At 38.1% G+C, this 22127-nt stretch overlaps 2 protein-coding genes across 3 annotated transcripts in view; one reads left to right on the forward strand and one right to left on the reverse strand.

The window, feature by feature from the left end:
• Positions 1-4140, forward strand: part of rgl2 (ral guanine nucleotide dissociation stimulator-like 2) — a 92052-nt gene extending 87912 nt beyond the window's left edge. For both annotated transcript variants that reach the window (XM_062029214.1, XM_062029215.1), the window contains exons 18-21: positions 806-1033; positions 1089-1203; positions 1327-1517; positions 2545-4140. In XM_062029214.1, coding sequence (XP_061885198.1) covers positions 806-1033; positions 1089-1203; positions 1327-1511 — 528 coding nt within the window. In that variant the 3' untranslated portion in view covers positions 1512-1517; positions 2545-4140. The remainder of the gene's footprint in view (positions 1-805; positions 1034-1088; positions 1204-1326; positions 1518-2544) is intronic.
• Positions 4141-5579: 1439 nt separating this feature from the next.
• On the reverse strand, positions 5580-21316 carry dnase2 (deoxyribonuclease II, lysosomal). The gene is made up of 7 exons (XM_062028721.1): positions 21187-21316; positions 20802-20896; positions 18337-18508; positions 18064-18157; positions 17836-18000; positions 10122-10316; positions 5580-6090 (listed from the first exon to the last, which is right to left on the reverse strand). Exons 2-7 carry the CDS (start codon positions 20894-20896, stop codon positions 5726-5728), a joined length of 1086 nt encoding a protein of 361 aa, XP_061884705.1. The 5' UTR covers positions 21187-21316; the 3' UTR covers positions 5580-5725.
• Positions 21317-22127: the final 811 nt, after the last annotated feature.

The following is a 22127-nucleotide window of genomic DNA, read 5'->3' on the forward strand; positions in this document are numbered from 1 at the left end:
TACAGTTTTTATGTTATCAACGTTTTATAGTTTTTATGTTACTAGCGATTTACCGATTTTATGTTATTAGCGTTTTACAGTTTTCGTGTTAACGTTTTATCGTTTTATGTTAACGTTTCATAGTTTTTATGCTAAGGTTTTTGTGTTATTAATGTATTACAGTTTTTATGTTAACGTTTTACAGTTTTGATATTAACGTTTTATCGTTTTATGTTAACAATTTATAGTTTTTATGTTATTAACGTTTTTGTGTTGTTAATGTTTTACACTTTTTATGTTATTAACTTTTTATAGTTTTTATGTCATTAACGTTTTACAGTTTTGGAATATTAACAATTTATAGTTTTTATGTTATTGATGTTTACGGTTTTAATGTTACTAACGTTTTATAGTTTTTATGTTATTAACGTTTTATAGTTTTCATGTTATTAACGTCTTACAGTTTTAATGTTACTAAAGTTTTATAGTTTTTATGGTATTAACATGTTAAAGTTATGTTCACATTTTACAGTTTTTATGTTAACGTCTTACAGTTTTAATGTTACTAACGCTTCATACTTTTTATGTTATGTTTATGTTAAAGTTGTTATGTTAACATTTTATAGTTTTTATGTTGTTGACGTTTCATGGAGCTGGTTATGAATGGTAAGACGTTAACATACAAAATATAATACACACCAAAAAATTGTAGCACAAACGTTGGGGGTGATTTTGATTTTGACATGAGAATATTCTCATTCAAATCCTCATTCATGCAGAAAGACTATAAAGGAGAAACTGACCCTAAACCTATTTTTGACGTCAGCACATGAAGTCTCCGTCCGTGTCCTGCTTGGACGTGGACACGTCGCCTCCCGTCGGTGATGCCTCCTCCCCCGCCCCGCCGGCTCCCAGCACGCCGCCCAAATCTCACCGCCGCTCCGCCTCCTGCGGCAACACCCCGGCCAACGGCGCTAAGGGCTCGGGGCCCGACATGCGCATCATCAGGATCGGCATGGACCTGCAGGACGGGAACCTGTACAGGAGCATCCTGGTGAGCATCCTGCGGAGCGTGCTAAGTGCGCCTCAGCTCATCGCTCTTCTCTCAGGTCACCAGCAACGACAAGACGCCCGCCGCCGTCAGCGCCGCCCTGGAGAAGCACAATCAGGACCCCAAGCAGGCGTCCAGATATGAGCTGATCCAACTCCTGCCTGAAGGGAAAGGTGAGCATCTTCTCCACGCTGACAAATAATAATCATAATAATAATGTTTTCTCCACGCTGACATATAATAATAATAATAATAATAATAATAATAATAATAATAATGATGTCTTCTTCCCTCAGAGCTCATCATCCCCGCCACAGGAAACGTCTTTTACGCCATGACGTCGTCCAGCGTGGACTTCCTGCTGAGAAGGAAAGACGCAAACACGCCCCTTGGCTCGCCATCAATCAGCCAATCAGAGACGAGCGCCACTTATCCTCGAATCAAAGCCAAGGGGAGGCGACTCGTCCGAACGCTCTTTTGATCACAGGTAATGTGGACTTTTAACTCCCACTTTATTTCATCTTATATCAACTTCTCATTTAATGACCTCTTTTTTTATTCTAATTTATTTTATCCATTTTCTGTCATTTTTATTTTACTTTACCTTTTTATAATTCCATGGTAAATTGTATTTACATTTATTTGATCCATTTTTCTGTCATTTCTATATGGTATGTACATTAATTCTATCCATTTTTTTCTTATCGTTTTTTGTCATTTATTTTGTTAACTTTTTGTTCACATTTATTTGATACATTTTTCTGTCATTTTTATGTTATTTTGTAAACTTTTTCTCATTCCGTTGTCTTTTTTATGTACATTTATTTTATCCAAAATATATATATATATTTTGTTAACTTATTGTATCCATTTTTCCCCGTCATTTTTATTTTACTATAACTTTTTTCTAATTCCATTGTCTTTTTTATTTAAATGTATACATTTTTTCTGTCATTTTAACTTTTTCAAACTCCATGGTAAATTTTATGCATTTTTATTCTTTGTCACCTTTTTCCAATTTCATGGTTAATTGTAATGACGTTTATTTTATCGTTTTTTCTGTCTTTTTTTTTTTTTTTTTGTAATTCCATGGTAAAATGTATTTGCCTTCATTTTACCCATTGTTTCTGCCATTTTTATTTTATTGTGTTAACTTTTTCTAATTTCATGATCTCTTTTCTTTAATTTGGATTTATTTCATCCATTTTGTCTGTCACTTTTGTTTTATTTTGGTATCATTTTTTTAATTTCACAACCTTTTAAATTTAAATGTAATCCATCCATTTTTCTGTCATTTTTTTAAATTTTGTGAATATTTTCTGTCATTTTTTTTGTGTGTATTTTTTTCTTAATCCATTGTTTTGATTTGAATTTATTTCATCCATTTTTTGTCATTTTTATTTTATTATATTAACTTTTTTTATAATATCATCATCTCCTCTTTTTAATTTAAATGTATTCCATCTATTTTTTCTTGTCATTTTCCTTTATATAATGTATTTCTCCTTTCTCAGAGTACCTTTCATTGGATCTCTTTTCTGCTTTGTTTTCAAAATGTATTTTATTTAATGCCAAAGTGTTCTTCCATTGCTCTTACTAAATGTGTATTTTATTTTATTTTTTACCTCATTTTGTTGTTAATATTTTATTTAATTCTTCCTTATGTTGCTTTTATTTCACAGGAATTATGTGACACTTTTACTTTTATGAATGTAATATTTTAGTGTGTATGCGATGTTCTTATTTGATTGTATTTTGTACGTCATCACTTGTTCAGTATTAGAAAAGACGTCCTGATGTGACCGACATCCAGCAAGCATCGCGGACTCACCACTGGAGGAAGAATAGATTCTCCTTTTTATTACTTGTGTTTTTTTCAAGTCATCGCAACTCAATCCCCACTTTGGGAAATGTCTCAAAGGGTGATGATGATGACGTTTCCATGGCGACAAAAACATTTGTCCGTCCCAAAACACTGAAACGTCTCATGTAAGTTATTAGTTTCTATATTTTCCTTCAACATTGTGTTTACGTTAGCATGGACTTCAACGTACTTCACCGATAAAAAAAAAACCCCAGCAAAATAAACATCCCACGTCGTTCTATTTCATTGTAAAATTGAACTAAGTATTTTAATATCGCCTATAATTTCCTCATACACTGGAAATAATATTTGTATTATCTTTTCTCCCTCATAGCTCTTATTTGACAACTATGTTTGTTCGTTAAAGGGCTTTATGAATAAAGTCGCTAAAAATTGCCTAGTGTTAGCTAGCATGAGCGCGGCTAACATTAGCTTGATGTGCAAAAATGTAACAACTTTATTGGTGCTAAATTTAAACCACCATTGTCTTCACGCTAATTGTTAGCTTAGCACAACGGTGCTTTCAAAGTGACTGTTTTTAGCGTTTTATTCCGCTTTTAGCACATAAAGTTTGCAACACGCACACATTGGTTACGTTTGTTGGCTAATGATGGCAATTGAAATAAGAAATAAGTTGCAAAAACTCACTTTGATCGGTTGGTTTTATTTTAAATTGATGTCGGCGACTGTTAGCATGGCACAAGTGGATGCAAATGTTTAAAAAGAAAAAAATGTTTTGTTTTAATGCTTTCCAAGTGAAAAAAGTGCGAGGCTAACTTTAGCAAGCCAAGTAAGTTGTGTTAGCTAACTTTAGCTAACACGAGTTGATTACTCCTCAAACGTCCGTGAAGGTTGCAGACTTTGTGTCATTCGGGGTGATTTATTACGATTCTTTTAATTTGGTCCCAACTTTTCAAAACGTTGTGTGAATAGTCTGATTTTCCGGGTCAAAGCGTCCAGTGACCTGGTTACGTGCTGGTTGCTATGAAGCTTCCTGATTGGCTGAAGCATCGCGGCGCCAGAGAGAGGATTCTGGCTCGTAATAAAAATAATCCTTATAATAAATTTACATAATGCTCCTGATTGTTTGAGTGCCTTTCTCGCCCAGGTGCTCACTTCATTGCATTACAGTGTAAATATTCATATTAAAGCCCTATTTTTATGCAGACATGATCTACTTTTATATGACATGTTGTCCTTCTTGGTTGATGTCGTGTAATATTTTTGGTTTTATTAAAAATAATCTGCCTTCATGTCTAGTCTGTTGTCCTCTTTGAACGCTTGTTAATATTCGTATTATTATCATTGAATACTGTCAAAAAAACATGTACTGCATGTGCAAATATTTACATTTTTAAGCAAACAAGGAGAAAAATACTTTTTGTTTTTTTCCCGAATTGTTGGGTGAAGACCAAAAAGGAAAACATAAAATGTTTTGATACATTCTTTTTGTCGGACACTGTCAATATTTAGTTTATATATCAAAAAAAGTATCTCGCCCACCAGAGACCTGGGAGCTTACATGAACACACACATGCATTCAGTCTATATACATACACACACACATATATATATATGTATATATATATATATATATATATACTGTGTATATATATATATATATATATATATATATATATATATATATATATATATATATATATATATATATATATATGTATGTATATGTGTGTATATATATATATATATATATATATATATATGTATGTATATGTGTGTATATATATATATATATATATATATATATATATATATATATATATATATATATATATATATATATATATATATATATATATATACGCTTCCGTCAGTCTACCCCAGGGCAACTGTGGCTATGAAAGTAGCCTACCACCACCAGGTGTGAATGAATGATGGGTTCTCACTTCTCTGTGAAGCACTTTGAGTGTCTAGAAAAGCGCTATATAAATCTAATCCATTATTATTAGTATGTATACGTGTATGTATATACTGTATATGTATGTACATATATATGTATGTGTATACTTGTGTGTGTGTGTGTGCGTAGATATATATATATATATATATATATATATATATATATATATATATATATATATATATATATATATATATTGCATATAGATATTTATATATTAATATTTGCGAGTGTGTGTTTGTATATATAGATATACATACATATATACACATATACTGTGTGTGGTTATATATAGACATATGTATGTATATCTATGTGTGTATAAGTTTATATGTGTACATGTTAATATATGTATATATGTGAGTGTGTGTGTATATGTATATATATACTGTGTGTATATGCACATATATGTTCGTATATATATGTTTGTGTATATGTATGTATATATGTATGTTTGTGTTTAAGCAGACATATATATGTACAGTATGTATATATGTGTGTACACATGTATGTATATAAATGTGTACACACATATGTATACGCACATGTATGTATGTGTATGTATATGTTTGAGTATATATATAATTGTATATATGTTTATGTATGTATATATATACAGTATATATATATATCTGGAAAAATAATGCAATATTTTTTTATAATTTTAACCTTTAAATATTAGCATTTTTATACATAAACTGAATAATTGTCTGTAATTTTTTTTAAAATTACAATTTATTTAAAAAAAAGTTTTATTTAAAGTTTTTTTAAATTTTATATTTTTCAAGCATAGTCAGACAGCAACATTTAAATGTGAATGATAAAATATCTATAAATAAACAAGCACTTTTCAGATGATCTTAAAAAAAAGCTAAATGAGGAAATCAAACAATTTTAATTTTCCTGCAAGTCAACACTTGATCGTTCCGTGCTCGCACGCCTGGCATTCCTGTGCCGCGATTCGGTACGCTTTCCACACGGCGGCATGGCGCTGGCACACGGTGCCGCCACCTCGCTTCTCCTCGGCTTGGTTGCGGTTTATGTCGCCGACACACACCCACCCTCCACCCGCCTCCGCCGCCTTGACGCTGACGGCCCACTTGGAGTGGTCCTTGGTGCTTTTGAAGCTGAAGGTGCCGTTCGGGGAAATTTGTGTGATGTCCAGAACTTTCCAGCCTCGCTTGCAGTCCGAGGGCAGGGTACCTGGCGTGTTGTACCAGAACTGGACCAGAAGGTCGGACTGCAGGGTGGGGGCCACCCACGGTTGGTACAAGTCTGGATGGGCAGAGAGGTCAGGTTTGTTTTAACTCACAAGACATTATTTTTATTAAGACGAAATACATTTTATTATAGTCCACTTTTTGATTAAACAGTAATATGACCCGGCCTGTGTATACCATTAAATGTGTGGGTTTTTTTAGAAGCTTCACTACACCTCTTAACATGCAGCCTGAAGCTCTGTCAACCATCCGTACGTCAGCTGCAGACGTGGGAGGGTGGCCCGACCACAGCAGGTACAGACAGCAGGGGCTGAGGGTGGGAGGGACGTAGCGGGTTCAACTAGACGGCTCCCAGGGTTGGGGGTCCATGGCGCTGACAGGGCAGAGAAGACCCTGACCGGATTAGGGGTGTAGGGCATGGGGGGTGGCCGCGGCGTTGGCAAATATCTATGTGGGCCGTCTTAATCCTATCAATGGAAACAGTCTGAATTCTGCCTTCAACGTCCACGACCAGGCTCTTATCCCCGTGCTGTAGGACCTTAAACGGGTCGTCGTAAGGGGGGGAAAGTAGGGTGCATCGGTCCATGGTGGGCGTCATGAAGGAGGAAGACGAAAACCGCTGAGCACAAGCAAGGTGGCACCCGAGATAAAGGGATGCCGTGCTGTGATGTAGGGACATGTGTAAATGCTCTGGGTGGGCTTCAGCAGGGAAGACCGCTGTCTAGGCGCAGACCAGAGTGTATTGGCATCTGGAATTAAATTCACCGGAACTCGCAGCACCTGTTCGTAGGCAAGCTCGGCAGACGAGGACTGTAGGTCCTTTTTGGGGGCAGTTCTGAGGCCTAGCATGACCCAGGGGTGTTTCTCTACCCAGTTGCCATTGGTCAAACCGGCACGCAGAGCAGCCTTCATAGAGCGGTGGAATCGGTCACACAGGCCGTTAGCCTGGGGGTGTTATGCGGTGGTGGGGTGCAGCTTTACCCCCGGGCACCCAGTTCCAGATCTCCGAGGTAAACTGCGCACCCTGGTAAGTAAGAAGTCGTAAGGAATTCCGAAGCTTGCGACCCACGTGCTGATGAACGCCCGGGCCACGTCAGTGGACAATGTTGACGCGAGGGGACCGGCTTCTGGCCAGCGGGTCGTCCTGTCCACCATAATGAGGAGGTAGGTGATAACGTTTGAAGGGGTAAGTGGGCCCACCAGGTCGGTGTTAAGATGGTCGAACCTCCTCTTAGGGACAGCAAACTGCTCGAACAGGGCCTTGGTGTGGCGGTGCACTTTTGCACGCTGACAGGCCACACATGAGTCTACCCAGGCCCGTACGTCTTTCTTCAGCCCCCTCCAGACTAACTTCTGAGCCACCAGACTCGCAGAGGCCTTTCTGCCAGGATGGGAGAGGTTGTGGATCGCCTCAAAAACAGCCCACTGCCAGCCAATAGGGACTAGGGGCCTAGGCTGGCCAGTTAAGACCTCGGGCCACAGCCTGAGCCCTGGGTCACCGACCGCGACCTACTCTAGGTGCAGTCCAGTGTCCGAACCTTTGAGCATCTGAATCTCGCGGTCAGAGTCCTATTCCGCACCCGTCCTCGAGTAGTCAAGCCCCAACTGCACCGTGCTGATAATCCTTCTCGAGAGGCAGTCGGCGACAATGTTCGACTCGCCCGAGATGTGTCGGCTGTCTGTGGTGTACTCCGAGGTGAACGACAGCTGGCATTGCTGTCGGGTCGACATTCTGTTTGGAGGTCCTGCTTTTGGGACCTCGTACAGCGGGCGCATGATGTGGGCCACCTGACTGATGAATCGGTGATAAAATGTAACCATCCCGAGAAATTCTCTGAGCCCTCGGACTTGACGCGGAAAGGCAGTAACAACTTCCTCCTTTGACGGCCGCATTCTTCAACTTGAAAGGCATCCTGAGGAACTCAAACAACCCCATAGGAGTCACCACAGCCGTCTTAGCGATGTCTGCAGGGTACACGGGGACTTTGTGGTAACCCTGTACAAGGTCCACTTTAGAGAACAGGAACTTCTCCACCAGATGTGCAAAGAAGTCCTGGTTGTGGGGGGACTGGGTAGCGGTCAGGCATGGTGGCATCAATGAGGCGGCGGCAGTCGTCGCATGGACGCCAGCCCCCGTCTGGCTTCGGGACCATGTGGAGCGGCGAGGCCCATGAGATGTCTGAATGGCAAATGATAACAAGGCGTTCCCCTCAGGCAGGAGACTACGGTCCATCCAGACCCACACCTGCCGCCACCTGAACAGTTTTTTCCTCTCGGCCATCAGGCACATGAACAATAACAAGATCTGATAGCTCAGTTACAGCTCATTTTATTACCTATTCTGTGTCATAGTATTATATATATTATTATATTATAATTGTTTGAATGACATTCAGACTTTGTTTTTAAACCAGTAAAGGAGCAGTATCTTTACATCCATGGCTTTTTAGTGCAACAACCTACGAAAACTCGTCCGACCGGAACTCTCAGACAATAACTAAAGTTTTGTGGGTGAATTATGTAAATCCACTACAGCCTTAGCTAATTTAGCTAATGTTTGTGTCCTGCTCCTTAAATGCCTACTGAAATGAATTTTTTTTATTTAAACGGGGATAGCAGATCTATTCTACAGGTATGTGTCATACTTGATCATTTCGCGATATTGCCATATTTTTGCTGAAAGGATTTAGTATAGAACAACGACGATAAAGATTGCAACTTTTGGTATCTGATAAAAAAAAGGCTTGCCCCTACCGGAAGTAGCGTGACGTAGTCAGTTGAACATATACGCAAAGTTCCCTATTGTTTACAATGATGGCCGCATGAAGTGAGAGAGATTCGGACCGAGAAAGCGACAATTTCCCCATTAATTTGAGCGAGGATGAAAGATTTGTGGATGAGTAAAGTGCAAGTGAAGGACTAGTGGGGAGTTGAAGCTATTCAGATAGGGAAGATGCTGTGAGAGCCGGGGGTGACCTGATATTCAGCTGGGAATGACTACAACAGTAAATAAACACAAGACATATATATACTCTATTAGCCACAACACAACCAGGCTTATATTTAATATGCCACAAATTAATCCTGCATAAAAACACCTGCGTGTTTGTTACGCTAGCTCCTAGCTCCTCTGCTAGCTCCTAGCTCCATAGAACACGCCAATACAATTCAAACACCTGATCAACACACACAATCACTCAGCCCAAAAGACCGTTCACCTAACCCAAGGTTCATAAAGCTTATATATTTTTAAAAAGTTACGTACATACGCAAAAAAAAGTTGCGCACATACGGTCAAGCGATCAAATGTTTAGAAGCCAAAGCTGCATACTCACAGTAGCACGTCTGCGTCTTTGTCATCCAAATCAAAGTAATCCTGGTAAGAGTCTGTGTTGTCCCAGTTCTCTACAGGCGTCTGTGTATCCAAGTCAAAAGTCCTCCTGGTTAGAGTCTCTGTTATCCGAGTTCTTCCATCTTGACTGCATCTTTCGGGAATGTAAACAAAGAAGCGCCGGCTGTGTACTGTTGTGGCTGACTACGTTCGAAAAATACGTCCATTTCGCACCGACAACTTTCTTCTTTGCTTGCTCAGCTTCCTTCTCCATAATGCAATGAACATGATTGCAACAGATTCACGAACACAGATGTCCAGAATACTGTGGAATTATGAAATGAAAACAGAGCTTTTTCGTATTGGCTTCAATGTGGAAGGCATACCCGTGTTCGCCGGTCTACGTCACGCGCATACGTCATCCTCAGAGGCGTTTCGAACCGGAAGTTTAGCGGCAAATTTAAAATGTCACTTTATAAGTTAACCCGGCCGTATTGGCATGTGTTATAATGTTAAGATTTCATCATTGATATATAAACTATCAGACTGCGTGGTCGGTAGTAGTGGGTTTCAGTAGGCCTTTAATGTCCTTAATGTGCGGCATGTGATACACCGTCAGTCCGCGTGAACACTGCCTAACTTCTTTCTACTTTTAAAAACTAAGAAACTTTGTAGTACGGCGACAAGGCATTATTTCTATTTCCATGACTTCCTGTGGGAAACAAATTAGAGGCGGACCGTATTCAAACAAGTACCGTCGTTAAAAGCGGCTCCTTTGGCGAAGCTGATGAAGTCGGTGCCGCCCTTGGAGGTCAGCGTGACGCTGCGATTGGACGCCGTCTTGACGTGACTGTTGTTGCACAGGGCAGCCAGAGCTGGCACGGACGGCGCAAAGGATTGTGGGACGTCACAGTCGTACACTATCAGCTGATTGATCTGAAGCTGCTCTCCTGGTGTCAAAAGATACACAATTTCATCCGTGTTTCTTGCCGTACACGACACAGTCTGTACACAACACAGTATATACAGTCAGTACATAACACAGTCGGTACATGACACAGTGGGTACACAACACAGTCTGTACACAACACAGTATATACAGTCAGTACATAACACAGTCGGTACATGACACAGTCGGTACACAACAGCGTGTATACAGTCAGTACGCAACACAGTCAATACACGACACATTCAGTACACAACACAGTATATACAGTCAGTACACAACACAGTCAGTACATGACACAGTGGGTACACAACACAGTATATACAGTCAGTACACAACACAGTCGGTACATGACACAGTGGGTACACAACACAGTTGTACACAACAGCGTATATACAGTCAGTATGCAACACAGTCAATACACGACACATTCAGTACACAACACAGTATATACAGTCAGTACACAACACAGTCAGTACATGACACAGTGGGTACACAACACAGTCGGTACACAACAGGGTATATACAGTCAGTACGCAACACAGTCGGTACACAACACAGTCGGTACACAACACAGTATATACAGTCAGTACACAACACAGTCAGTACATGACACAGTGGGTACACAACACAGTCGGTACACAACATAGTATATACAGTCAGTACATGACACAGTGGGTACACAACACAGTCGTACACAACAGCGTATATACAGTCAGTACGCAACACAGTCAATACACGACACATTCAGTACACAACACAGTATATACAGTCAGTACACAACACAGTCAGTACATGACACAGTGGGTACACAACACAGTCGGTACACTACAGAGTATATACAGTCAGTACGCAACACAGTCAATACACGACACATTCAGTACACAACACAGTATATACAGTCATTACACAACACAGTCAGTACATGACACAGTGGGTACACAACACAGTCGGTACACAACAGGGTATATACAGTCAGTACACAACACAGTCGGTACATGACACAGTGGGTACACAACACAGTCGGTACACAACAGTGTATATACAGTCAGTACGCAACACAGTCAATACACGACACATTCAGTACACAACACAGTATATACAGTCAGTACACAACACAGTCAGTACATGACACAGTGGGTACACAACACAGTCGGTACACAACATAGTATATACAGTCAGTACATGACACAGTGGGTACACAACACAGTCGTACACAACAGCGTATATACAGTCAGTACGCAACACAGTCAATACACGACACATTCAGTACACAACACAGTATATACAGTCAGTACACAACACAGTCAGTACATGACACAGTTGTACACAACAGCGTATATACAGTCAGTACGCAACACAGTCAATACACGACACATTCAGTACACAACACAGTATATACAGTCAGTACACAACACAGTCAGTACATGACACTACAGAGTATATACAGTCAGTACGCAACACAGTCAATACACGACACATTCAGTACACAACACAGTATATACAGTCATTACATAACACAGTCGGTACATGACACAGTGGGTACACAACACAGTCGGTACACAACAGCGTGTATACAGTCAGTACGCAACACAGTCAATACACGACACATTCAGTACACAACACAGTATATACAGTCAGTACACAACACAGTCAGTACATGACACAGTGGGTACACAACACAGTCGGTACACAACAGGGTATATACAGTCAGTACACAACACAGTCGGTACATGACACAGTAGGTACACAACACAGTCGGTACACAACAGTGTATATACAGTCAGTACGCAACACAGTCAATACACGACACATTCAGTACACAACACAGTATATACAGTCAGTACACAACACAGTCAGTACATGACACAGTGGGTACACAACACAGTCGGTACACAACAGGGTATATACAGTCAGTACACAACACAGTTGGTACACAACACAGTCGGTACACAACAGTGTATATACAGTCAGTACGCAACACAGTCAATACACGACACACTCAGTACACAACACAGTATATACAGTCAGTACACATCACAGTCAGTACATGACACAGTGGGTACACAACACAGTCGGTACACAACATAGTATATACAGTCAGTACATGACACAGTGGGTACACAACACAGTCGTACACAACAGCGTATATACAGTCAGTACGCAACACAGTCAATACACGACACATTCAGTACACAACACAGTATATACAGTCAGTACACAACACAGTCAGTACATGACACAGTGGGTACACAACGCAGTCGGTACACTACAGAGTATATACAGTCAGTACGCAACACAGTCAATACACGACACATTCAGTACACAACACAGTATATACAGTCAGTACACAACACAGTCAGTACATGACACAGTGGGTACACAACACAGTCGGTACACAACAGGGTATATACAGTCAGTACACAACACAGTCGGTACATGACACAGTAGGTACACAACACAGTCGGTACACAACAGTGTATATACAGTCAGTACGCAACACAGTCAATACACGACACATTCAGTACACAACACAGTATATACAGTCAGTACACAACACAGTCAGTACATGACACAGTGGGTACACAACACAGTCGGTACACAACAGGGTATATACAGTCAGTACACAACACAGTTGGTACACAACACAGTCGGTACACAACAGTGTATATACAGTCAGTACGCAACACAGTCAATACACGACACACTCAGTACACAACACAGTATATACAGTCAGTACACATCACAGTCAGTACATGACACAGTGGGTACACAACACAGTCGGTACACAACATAGTATATACAGTCAGTACATGACACAGTGGGTACACAACACAGTCGTACACAACAGCGTATATACAGTCAGTACGCAACACAGTCAATACACGACACATTCAGTACACAACACAGTATATACAGTCAGTACACAACACAGTCAGTACATGACACAGTGGGTACACAACGCAGTCGGTACACTACAGAGTATATACAGTCAGTACGCAACACAGTCAATACACGACACATTCAGTACACAACACAGTATTTACAGTCAGTACATAACACAGTCGGTACATGACACAGTGGGTACACAACACAGTCGGTACACAACAGCGTGTATACAGTCAGTACGCAACACAGTCAATACACGACACATTCAGTACACAACACAGTATATACAGTCAGTACACAACACAGTCGGTACATGACACAGTGGGTACACAACACGGTCGGTACACAACAGGGTATATACAGTCAGTACACAACACAGTCGGTACATGACACAGTGGGTACACAACACAGTCGGTACACAACAGCGTGTATACAGTCAGTATGCAACTCAGTCAATACACGACACATTCAGTACACAACACAGTATATACAGTCAGTACACAACACAGTCAGTACATGACACAGTGGGTACACAACACAGTCGGTACACAACAGGGTATATACAGTCAGTACACAACACAGTCGGTACATGACACAGTGGGTACACAACAGTCGGTACACAACAGTGTATATACAGTCAGTACACAACACAGTCAATACACGACACACTCAGTACACAACACAGTATATACAGTCAGTACACAACACAGTCAGTACATGACACAGTGGGTACACAACACAGTCGGTACACAACATAGTATATACAGTCAGTACATGACACAGTGGGTACACAACACAGTCGTACACAACAGCGTATATACAGTCAGTATGCAACACAGTCAATACACGACACATTCAGTACACAACACAGTATATACAGTCAGTACACAACACAGTCAGTACATGACACAGTGGGTACACAACACAGTCGGTACACTACAGAGTATATACAGTCAGTACGCAACACAGTCAATACACGACACATTCAGTACACAACACAGTATTTACAGTCAGTACATAACACAGTCGGTACATGACACAGTGGGTACACAACACAGTCGGTACACAACAGCGTGTATACAGTCAGTACGCAACACAGTCAATACACGACACATTCAGTACACAACACAGTATATACAGTCAGTACACAACACAGTCGGTACATGACACAGTGGGTACACAACACGGTCGGTACACAACAGGGTATATACAGTCAGTACACAACACAGTCGGTACATGACACAGTGGGTACACAACACAGTCGGTACACAACAGTGTGTATACAGTCAGTACGCAACTCAGTCAATACACGACACATTCAGTACACAACACAGTATATACAGTCAGTACACAACACAGTCAGTACATGACACAGTGGGTACACAACACAGTCGGTACACAACAGGGTATATACAGTCAGTACACAACACAGTCGGTACATGACACAGTGGGTACACAACAGTCGGTACACAACAGTGTATATACAGTCAGTACACAACACAGTCAATACACGACACACTCAGTACACAACACAGTATATACAGTCAGTACACAACACAGTCAGTACATGACACAGTGGGTACACAACACAGTCGGTACACAACATAGTATATACAGTCAGTACATGACACAGTGGGTACACAACACAGTCGTACACAACAGCGTATATACAGTCAGTATGCAACACAGTCAATACACGACACATTCAGTACACAACACAGTATATACAGTCAGTACACAACACAGTCAGTACATGACACAGTGGGTACACAACACAGTCGGTACACTACAGAGTATATACAGTCAGTACGCAACACAGTCAATACACGACACATTCAGTACACAACACAGTATATACAGTCATTACATAACACAGTCGGTACATGACACAGTGGGTACACAACACAGTCGGTACACAACAAAGTATATAAAGTCAGTACACTACACAGTCAGTACACAACACAGAAAGTGTACAACCCAGTAAGTGCACAACACAATCAGTGCACAAAACAGTGAGTACCCAACACAATCAGTGCACAACACAGTCAGTACACAACACAACAAGTCCACAACAGTACATACAGTCAGTACACAAGAGTCTATACAGTCAGTGTGCAACACAGTCAGTACACAAAAGAGTATATACCGTCAGTACACAACACAGTCACTACACAAAATAGTGTATACAGTCAGTGCATTACACAGTCAATGCGCAACACAGTCAGTATAGAACGCAACAGAGTCAGTACACAACACAGTCAGTACACAACAGAGTAGCTACAGTCAGTACGCAACACAATCAGTACACAACATAGGAAGAAGAAAAACACAGTAAGTACACAACAGTCAATGCACACCAGTCAGTACACAACAGAGTATATACAGTAAGTACACAACAGGGTGTGTAAGTAGACGCCAAAGTGAATACAGTACAGTATATACAATAAGTAGAATAAGCAGAAAATACCTTGAGTGTAAAGTTGTTGATAAAAAGAGGGAAAGTATCATGTTGTGTGTTTTACCAATAGTGTTGTTTTTTTAACCAATGGTGGTGTTGTTTTTTACCAAAAGTGTTGTGTTTTTTTAACAAGAGTGTTGTTTTTTTTACCAACAGTGCTGTGTTTTTTTTTACCAATAGTGTTGTGTGTTTTTAACAATAGTGTTGTGTTTTTACCAATAGTGTTGTGTTTTTTAACAATAGTGTTGTTTTTACCAATAGTGTTGTTTTCTAACCAATAGTGTTGTGTTTTTTACCACTAGTGTTGTGTTTTCACCAAGAGTGATGTGTTTTTTACCAATAGTGTTGTGTTTTTACCAATAGTGTTGTGTTTTTTTACCAATAGTGTTGTGTTTTTTACCAATAGTGTTGTGTTTTTTTTTTACCAATAGTGTTGTGTTTTTTTAACCAATGGGGATGTTGTTTTTTACCAAAAGTGTTGTGTTTTTTTACCAACAGTGTTGTGTGTTTTTAACAATAGTGTTGTGTTTTTAACAATAGTGTTGTATTTTTTACCAATAGTGTTGTTTTTACCAATAATGTTGTGTGTTTTTAACAATAGTGTTGTGTTTTTAACCAATAGTGTTGTGTTTTTTACCAATAGTGTTGTTTTTACCAATAGTGTTGTTTTCTAACCAATAGTGTTGTGTTTTTTACCAATAGTGTTGTGTTTTTACCAAGCGTAATGTGTTTTTTACCAATAGTGTTGTGCTTTTTACCACTAGTGTTGTGTTTTTACCAAGCGTAATGTGTTTTTGACCAATAGTGTTGTGGTTTTTTTTACCAATAGTGTTGTGTGTTTTTAACAATAGAGTTGTGTTTTTACCAATAGTGTTGTGTTTTTTAACAATAGTGTTGTTTTCTAACCAATAGTGTTGTTTTCTAACCAATAGTGTTGTGTTTTTTACCACTAGTGTTGTGTTTTTACCAAGAGTAATGTGTTTTTTACCAGTAGTGTTGTGGGTTTTTTTACCAATAGTGTTGTGTTTTTTTTACCAATAGTGTTGTGATTTTTAACAATAGTGTTGTGTTTTTTACCAATAGTGTTGTGTTTTTTTTTACCAACAGTGTTGTTGTTTTTTTACCAATAGTGTTGTGTGTTTTTAACAATAGTGTTGTGTTTTTTACCAATAGTGTTGTTTTCTAACTAATAGTGTTGTGTTTTTTACCACTAGTGTTGTGTTTTTACCAAGAGTAATGTGTGTTTTACCAATAGTGTTGTGTTTTTACCAAGAGTAATGTGTTTTTTACCAATAGTGTTGTGTTTTTACCAATAATGTTGTGTTTTTACCAATAGTGTTGTGTTTTTTTAACCAATGGTGTTGTTGTTTTTTGTCAAAAGTGTTGTGTTTTTTTAACAATAGTGTTGTGTTTTTTACCAATAGTGTTGTTTTCTAACCAATAGTGTTTTGTTTTTTACCACTAGTGTTGTGTTTTTACCAAGAGTAATGTGTTTTTTACCAATAATGTTGTGTTTTTACCAATAGTGTTGTGTTTTTACCAATAGTGTTGTGTTTTTTTACCAATAGTGTTGTGTTTTTTACTAATAGTGTTGTGTTTTTTTACCAATAGTGTTGTGTTTTTTTTAACCAATGGTGTTGTTGTTTTTTACCAAAAGTGTTGTGTTTTTTTACCAACAGTGTTGTGGTTTTTTTTTTTTACCAATAGTGTTGTGTGTTTTTAACAATGGTGTTGTGTTTTTACCAATAGTGTTGTGTTTTTTACCATTAGTGTTGTTTTTACCAATAGTATTTTCCAACCAATAGTGTTGTGTTTTTACCAAGAGTAATGTGTTTTTTACCACTAGTGTTGTGTTTTTACCAATAGTGTTGTGTTTTTTACCAATAGTGATGTGTTTTTTACCAATAGTGTTGTGTTTTTACCAATAGTAATGTGTTTTTTACCACTAGTGTTGTGTTTTTACCAATAGTGTTGTGTTTTTTACCAATAGTGTTGTGTTTTTACCAATAGTGTTGTGTTTTTTACCAATAGTGTTGTGTTTTTACCAATAGTAATGTGTTTTTTTTACCAATAGTGATGTGTTTTTTACCAATAGTGTTGTGTTTTTACCAATAGTAATGTGTTTTTTTACCAATAGTGATGTGGTTTTTTTTACCAATAGTGATGTGTTTTTTACCAATAGATTGGAACTGTTCCAGTGGGAACGTGACGCAGAGGAAGTTCTGGCCGTTCCTGGTGCCGCTGCCAGGGTAGCTGTAGTGTCCGGCGTCACGGACAGGGGGGAAGACTGGGGTGCTGTGGACCAACCAGAAGCCTTGATTGTGATCCAGCAGGACCACACCTGAGGACAGGTAATGTTGACGCATGTACCTTCTCATAGATTCCACGTGCTTTTTTTTATCACCTTTTGTGTGGCCTCCTCTGCTACCATATTTGTCTCCAGCGCCCCCTGTTGGCTTTTGGTCATTATAAAGGACGTAGGCCACTTCTGTGTAGTTCTTTCAAAACAAGAGTATTGGCAACAGGAAGTGAAGTGGAAATGTTCTCAGCAATCAGGACTTTGTGAAAAGATCGGATACTAAGTAGTTGCAGAAGAAGTATCGCTTTTTTATTTGTTTTTATTTTTTTATCGCTAGCATACAAACAAACAGCTTTAAGAAGGTAAACAAAAGAGTACCTTTCCCTGCGAGTACAGTTGTCCCACAGTCATGCCCAGTGCTCCTGAGGTGTCGTTCACGCTCCACTTGCCGCTACTCCAGCCTGAGCTGCCCTCGTCCATCAGCAGATACGTCAGACCTTCACGGGGGGGCTTCCTGTCGTGGTCACTCGGCAGTTTGTACAAGTAGAACCTGAGTCAGCGTCGTGTTGAGAAATATGACAGGTGTACTTGTTAGCCAGCTCTGTCATTGATATGGAAGAGTCTTTGGAATAAAGACATGGACTAATATATCAAGAAATGGAATACATAAATGGAATGATATATATAAATAAATGTAATATTAAAAAAGGAGCCATATGTTTTAAAAAAAAATGGCCAGAAATGGTACTGCAATCATGGTCAAAATTCTGTAGTCTCCTCCCCCTTACAAATGGCAATCATATGGTTATTGTCAGTACTATCAGAAAACCAAGACTAAAACAAACTACAACCAACACTAGCAATGGTTATACTGGTGAAAATAAGTAGAGCATGCCCAAAACTAAAGAGGAGACATTTTACCAAGGTATGCCAATAGGCTACTGTTTCAAATGTTTCAGATTGCCATATAACTTGGTACATGTAGTCCACAATATGCAACCACAAATGAGGAATTATTTTATCATGTGATTTGACTGTCTCCATACGTTTCACATTGCCACGACAGACGTGCTAATGTTGAAACTCACTTCCTCAGCGTGTCAGCATATTGAGAACAAAACACTACTCATATCCACATAGGTTTTATTTGTCGAAAATATGGTGTTGTTGTTTTTTACCAAAAGTGTTGTTTTTTTACCCACAGTGTTGTGGTTTTTTTTTTTTACCAATAGTGTTGTGTGTTTTTTTTTTTTACCAATAGTGTTGTGTGTTTTTACCAATAGTGTTGTGTTTTTACCAATAGTGTTGTGTTTTTTACCAATAGTGTTGTTTTCTAACCAATAGTGTTGTGTTTTTTACCACTAGTGTTGTGTTTTTACCAAGAGTAATGTGTTTTTTACCAATAGTGTTGTGTTTTTACCAAGAGTAATGTGTTTTTTACCAATAGTGTTGTGTTTTTACCAATAGTGTTGTGTTTTTACCAATAGTGTTGTGTTTTTTTTACCAATAGTGTTGTGTTTTTTACCATTAGTATTGTGTTTTTTTTACCAATAGTGTTGTTGTTTTTTACCAAAAGTGTTGTGTTTTTTTTACCAACAGTGTTGTGGGGGTTTTTTTTACCAATAGTGTTGTGTGTTTTTAACAATAGTGTTGTGTTTTTACCAATAGTGTTGTGTTTTTTACCAATAGTGTTGTGTTTTTTATCAATAGTGTTGTTTTCTAACCAATAGTGTTGTGTTTTTACCACTAGTGTTGTGTTTTTACCAAGAGTAATGTGTTTTTTACCAATAGTGTTGTGTTTTTACCAATAGTGTTGTGTTTTTACCAATAGTGTTGTGTTTTTACCGATAGTGTTGTGTTTTTTTACCAATAGTGTTGTGTTTTTTTACCAATAGTGTTGTTTTTTTTACCCATAGTGTTGGGTTTTTTTAACCAATGGTGTTGTTGTTTTTTACCAAAAGTGTTGTGTTTTTTTACCAACAGTGTTGTGTTTTTTTTTTTATCAATAGTGTTGTTTTCTAACCAATAGTGTTGTGTTTTTTTACCACTAGTGTTGTGTTTTTACCAAGAGTAATGTGTTTTTTACCAATAGTGTTGTGTTTTTACCAATAGTGTTGTGTTTTTACCAATAGTGTTGTGTTTTTTTACCAATAGTGTTGTGTTTTACCAATAGTAATTACATGGATGAAATAATAAATAAAATGAATAAATAAATGAAATCCAAACATGGAATAATACATAAATAAATGGAATATTAAATAAATAGAATAATAAATAAATAAATGAATGGAACACATACATTGAATAATAAATAAATGGAATTCAAAAATGAAATAATTGATGAATAAATGGAATACATAAATGGAATATTAAATAAATAAATATAATTTAAAAAAATAATACACAAATATAATAATAAATATATACATGTAATGAAAATAAATAAATGTAATAAATAAATAAATGGAATACATAAATTTAATACATTAATAAATGGAATACATAAATTTAATAAAAAATACATAAATGTAATAAATACATGTAATAATAAATAAATATAATACATAAATAAATTAAATAATGTAATAATAAATAAAATTAATAAATAAATATGACTCCATACATTAAATAATAAATAAATAAATGGAATAATATGTATATAAATGTAATACATTAATTTTAAAAATAACAAAATAAATGGGAAACATAAATGTTTTTGCCTAAATGTAAAAACAACTAAATAAATGGTTTCCATAAATGGATCAAATAAATGCAATGCCTATATGTTATAAATAATGCCGTATTAACTAAATAAATGTAATAGTGTTTAATGGTGAATTTACCAGTCAGTTGCCTCTCCTTTGTCGTTGTAGCAACTTATTGGAGAGTTGTCGCCCCCTTGTGGCAAGCAGGAGATGAGCAGCAAAAGAAACAACATCTGCGGATAAACGACAACCTTGCAATAAACAAACATCATTTTACATCTAAACACACACAGTATAAAACATTACACCTGAGAGAAGAAACTAGTTGAGTATTAGCATAACGATCTGTAACCAAAAGCGGCAACAACAACTTTCAAACTGAGTGTTTCAATTATTACGTTCAATAATAATAATAATATAGTGATTCACAAATAAAGGTAAACAAGACACGCAGGTTATAACGAAGCACAACTATGAGGAAACTTTAGCCGATAAATCTTCATATTTGATGAGAGAAACTCGCCTTTGACTTGCTTGCAGTTCGTCGTCATGTAAATTGTGGTTTATTTCTTCTCAGTTCCTACTTTTTTAAATCCAAAAAAATCATCAAGTTTCAACATCCTGTCTGGTGAGTACAGTACATGACAGCACAATGCGGAAGTAGAAGATTCTTCTTCGGCGCCTTTTAAACGCACAAACTCACTATCGCCATCTGGCGACTGGGCGGAGTTACACTTTTCACTGTTGCATACTGTAGAGTGCCACAGTTTGTAAAATGACTGAGCAATTTAACACGAATAGTTCTGCTGTTTTGTCAAATAAAATAAAATAAAATAAAAAAATACATTTAATTGTTTGAGACATCTTATCTTAGTACAGTGCTTGTCATCAGTACAGCTTGGGGGAGAGAAATGCTACAGAAAAGCGCTTGTTCCTGTGTACTTCCTGTGTTCCTGTGTACTTACTACTGCTACTTAGTAGCATTGCTAAGCGCACATGTGTTTCTGTGTACTTACTACGTCTACCCAGTAGATGTAGCAAGTACACGTGTTCCTGTGCATTTACTACTTTTACTCAGTATCCGTACAGGCGTTTAAAGGCCTACTGAAAGCCACTACTACCGACCATGCAGTCTGATAGTTTATATATCAATGATGAAATCTTAACATTGCAACACATGCCAATACGGCCGGGTTAACTTATAAAGTGACATTTTAAAATTCCCGGGAAATATCCGGCTGAAACATCGCGGTATGATGACGTATGCGCGTGACGAAGTCCGAGTAACGGAAGTTATGGTACCCCGTAGAATCCTATACAAAAAGCTCTGTTTTCATTTCATAATTCCACAGTATTCTGGACATCTTTTGCAATTTTTTTTAATGAACAATGAAGGCTGCAAAGAAGACAGTTGTAGGTGGGATCAGTGTATTAGCCGCGGACTACAGCAACACAACCAGGAGG

Source organism: Entelurus aequoreus, linkage group LG20 (genome assembly GCF_033978785.1).
Source record: "Entelurus aequoreus isolate RoL-2023_Sb linkage group LG20, RoL_Eaeq_v1.1, whole genome shotgun sequence".
Taxonomy (NCBI): Eukaryota; Metazoa; Chordata; class Actinopteri; order Syngnathiformes; family Syngnathidae; genus Entelurus; species Entelurus aequoreus.

What these genes read in the sequence shown, in the direction of transcription:
- dnase2 (XM_062028721.1), bottom strand. Translation starts at nt 20,896, where the DNA reads ATGTTGTTTCTTTTGCTGCTCATCTCCTGCTTGCCACAAGGGGGCGAC. An exon ending in CAGAGGAGGCCACACAAAAG is followed by an intron (nt 18,001 to 18,063) that starts GTGATAAAAAAA and finishes ACCTGTCCTCAG; the next exon opens with GTGTGGTCCTGCTGGATCAC. An exon ending in GGAACAGTTCCAATCTATTG is followed by an intron (nt 10,317 to 17,835) that starts GTAAAAAACACA and finishes TTTTGACACCAG; the next exon opens with GAGAGCAGCTTCAGATCAAT.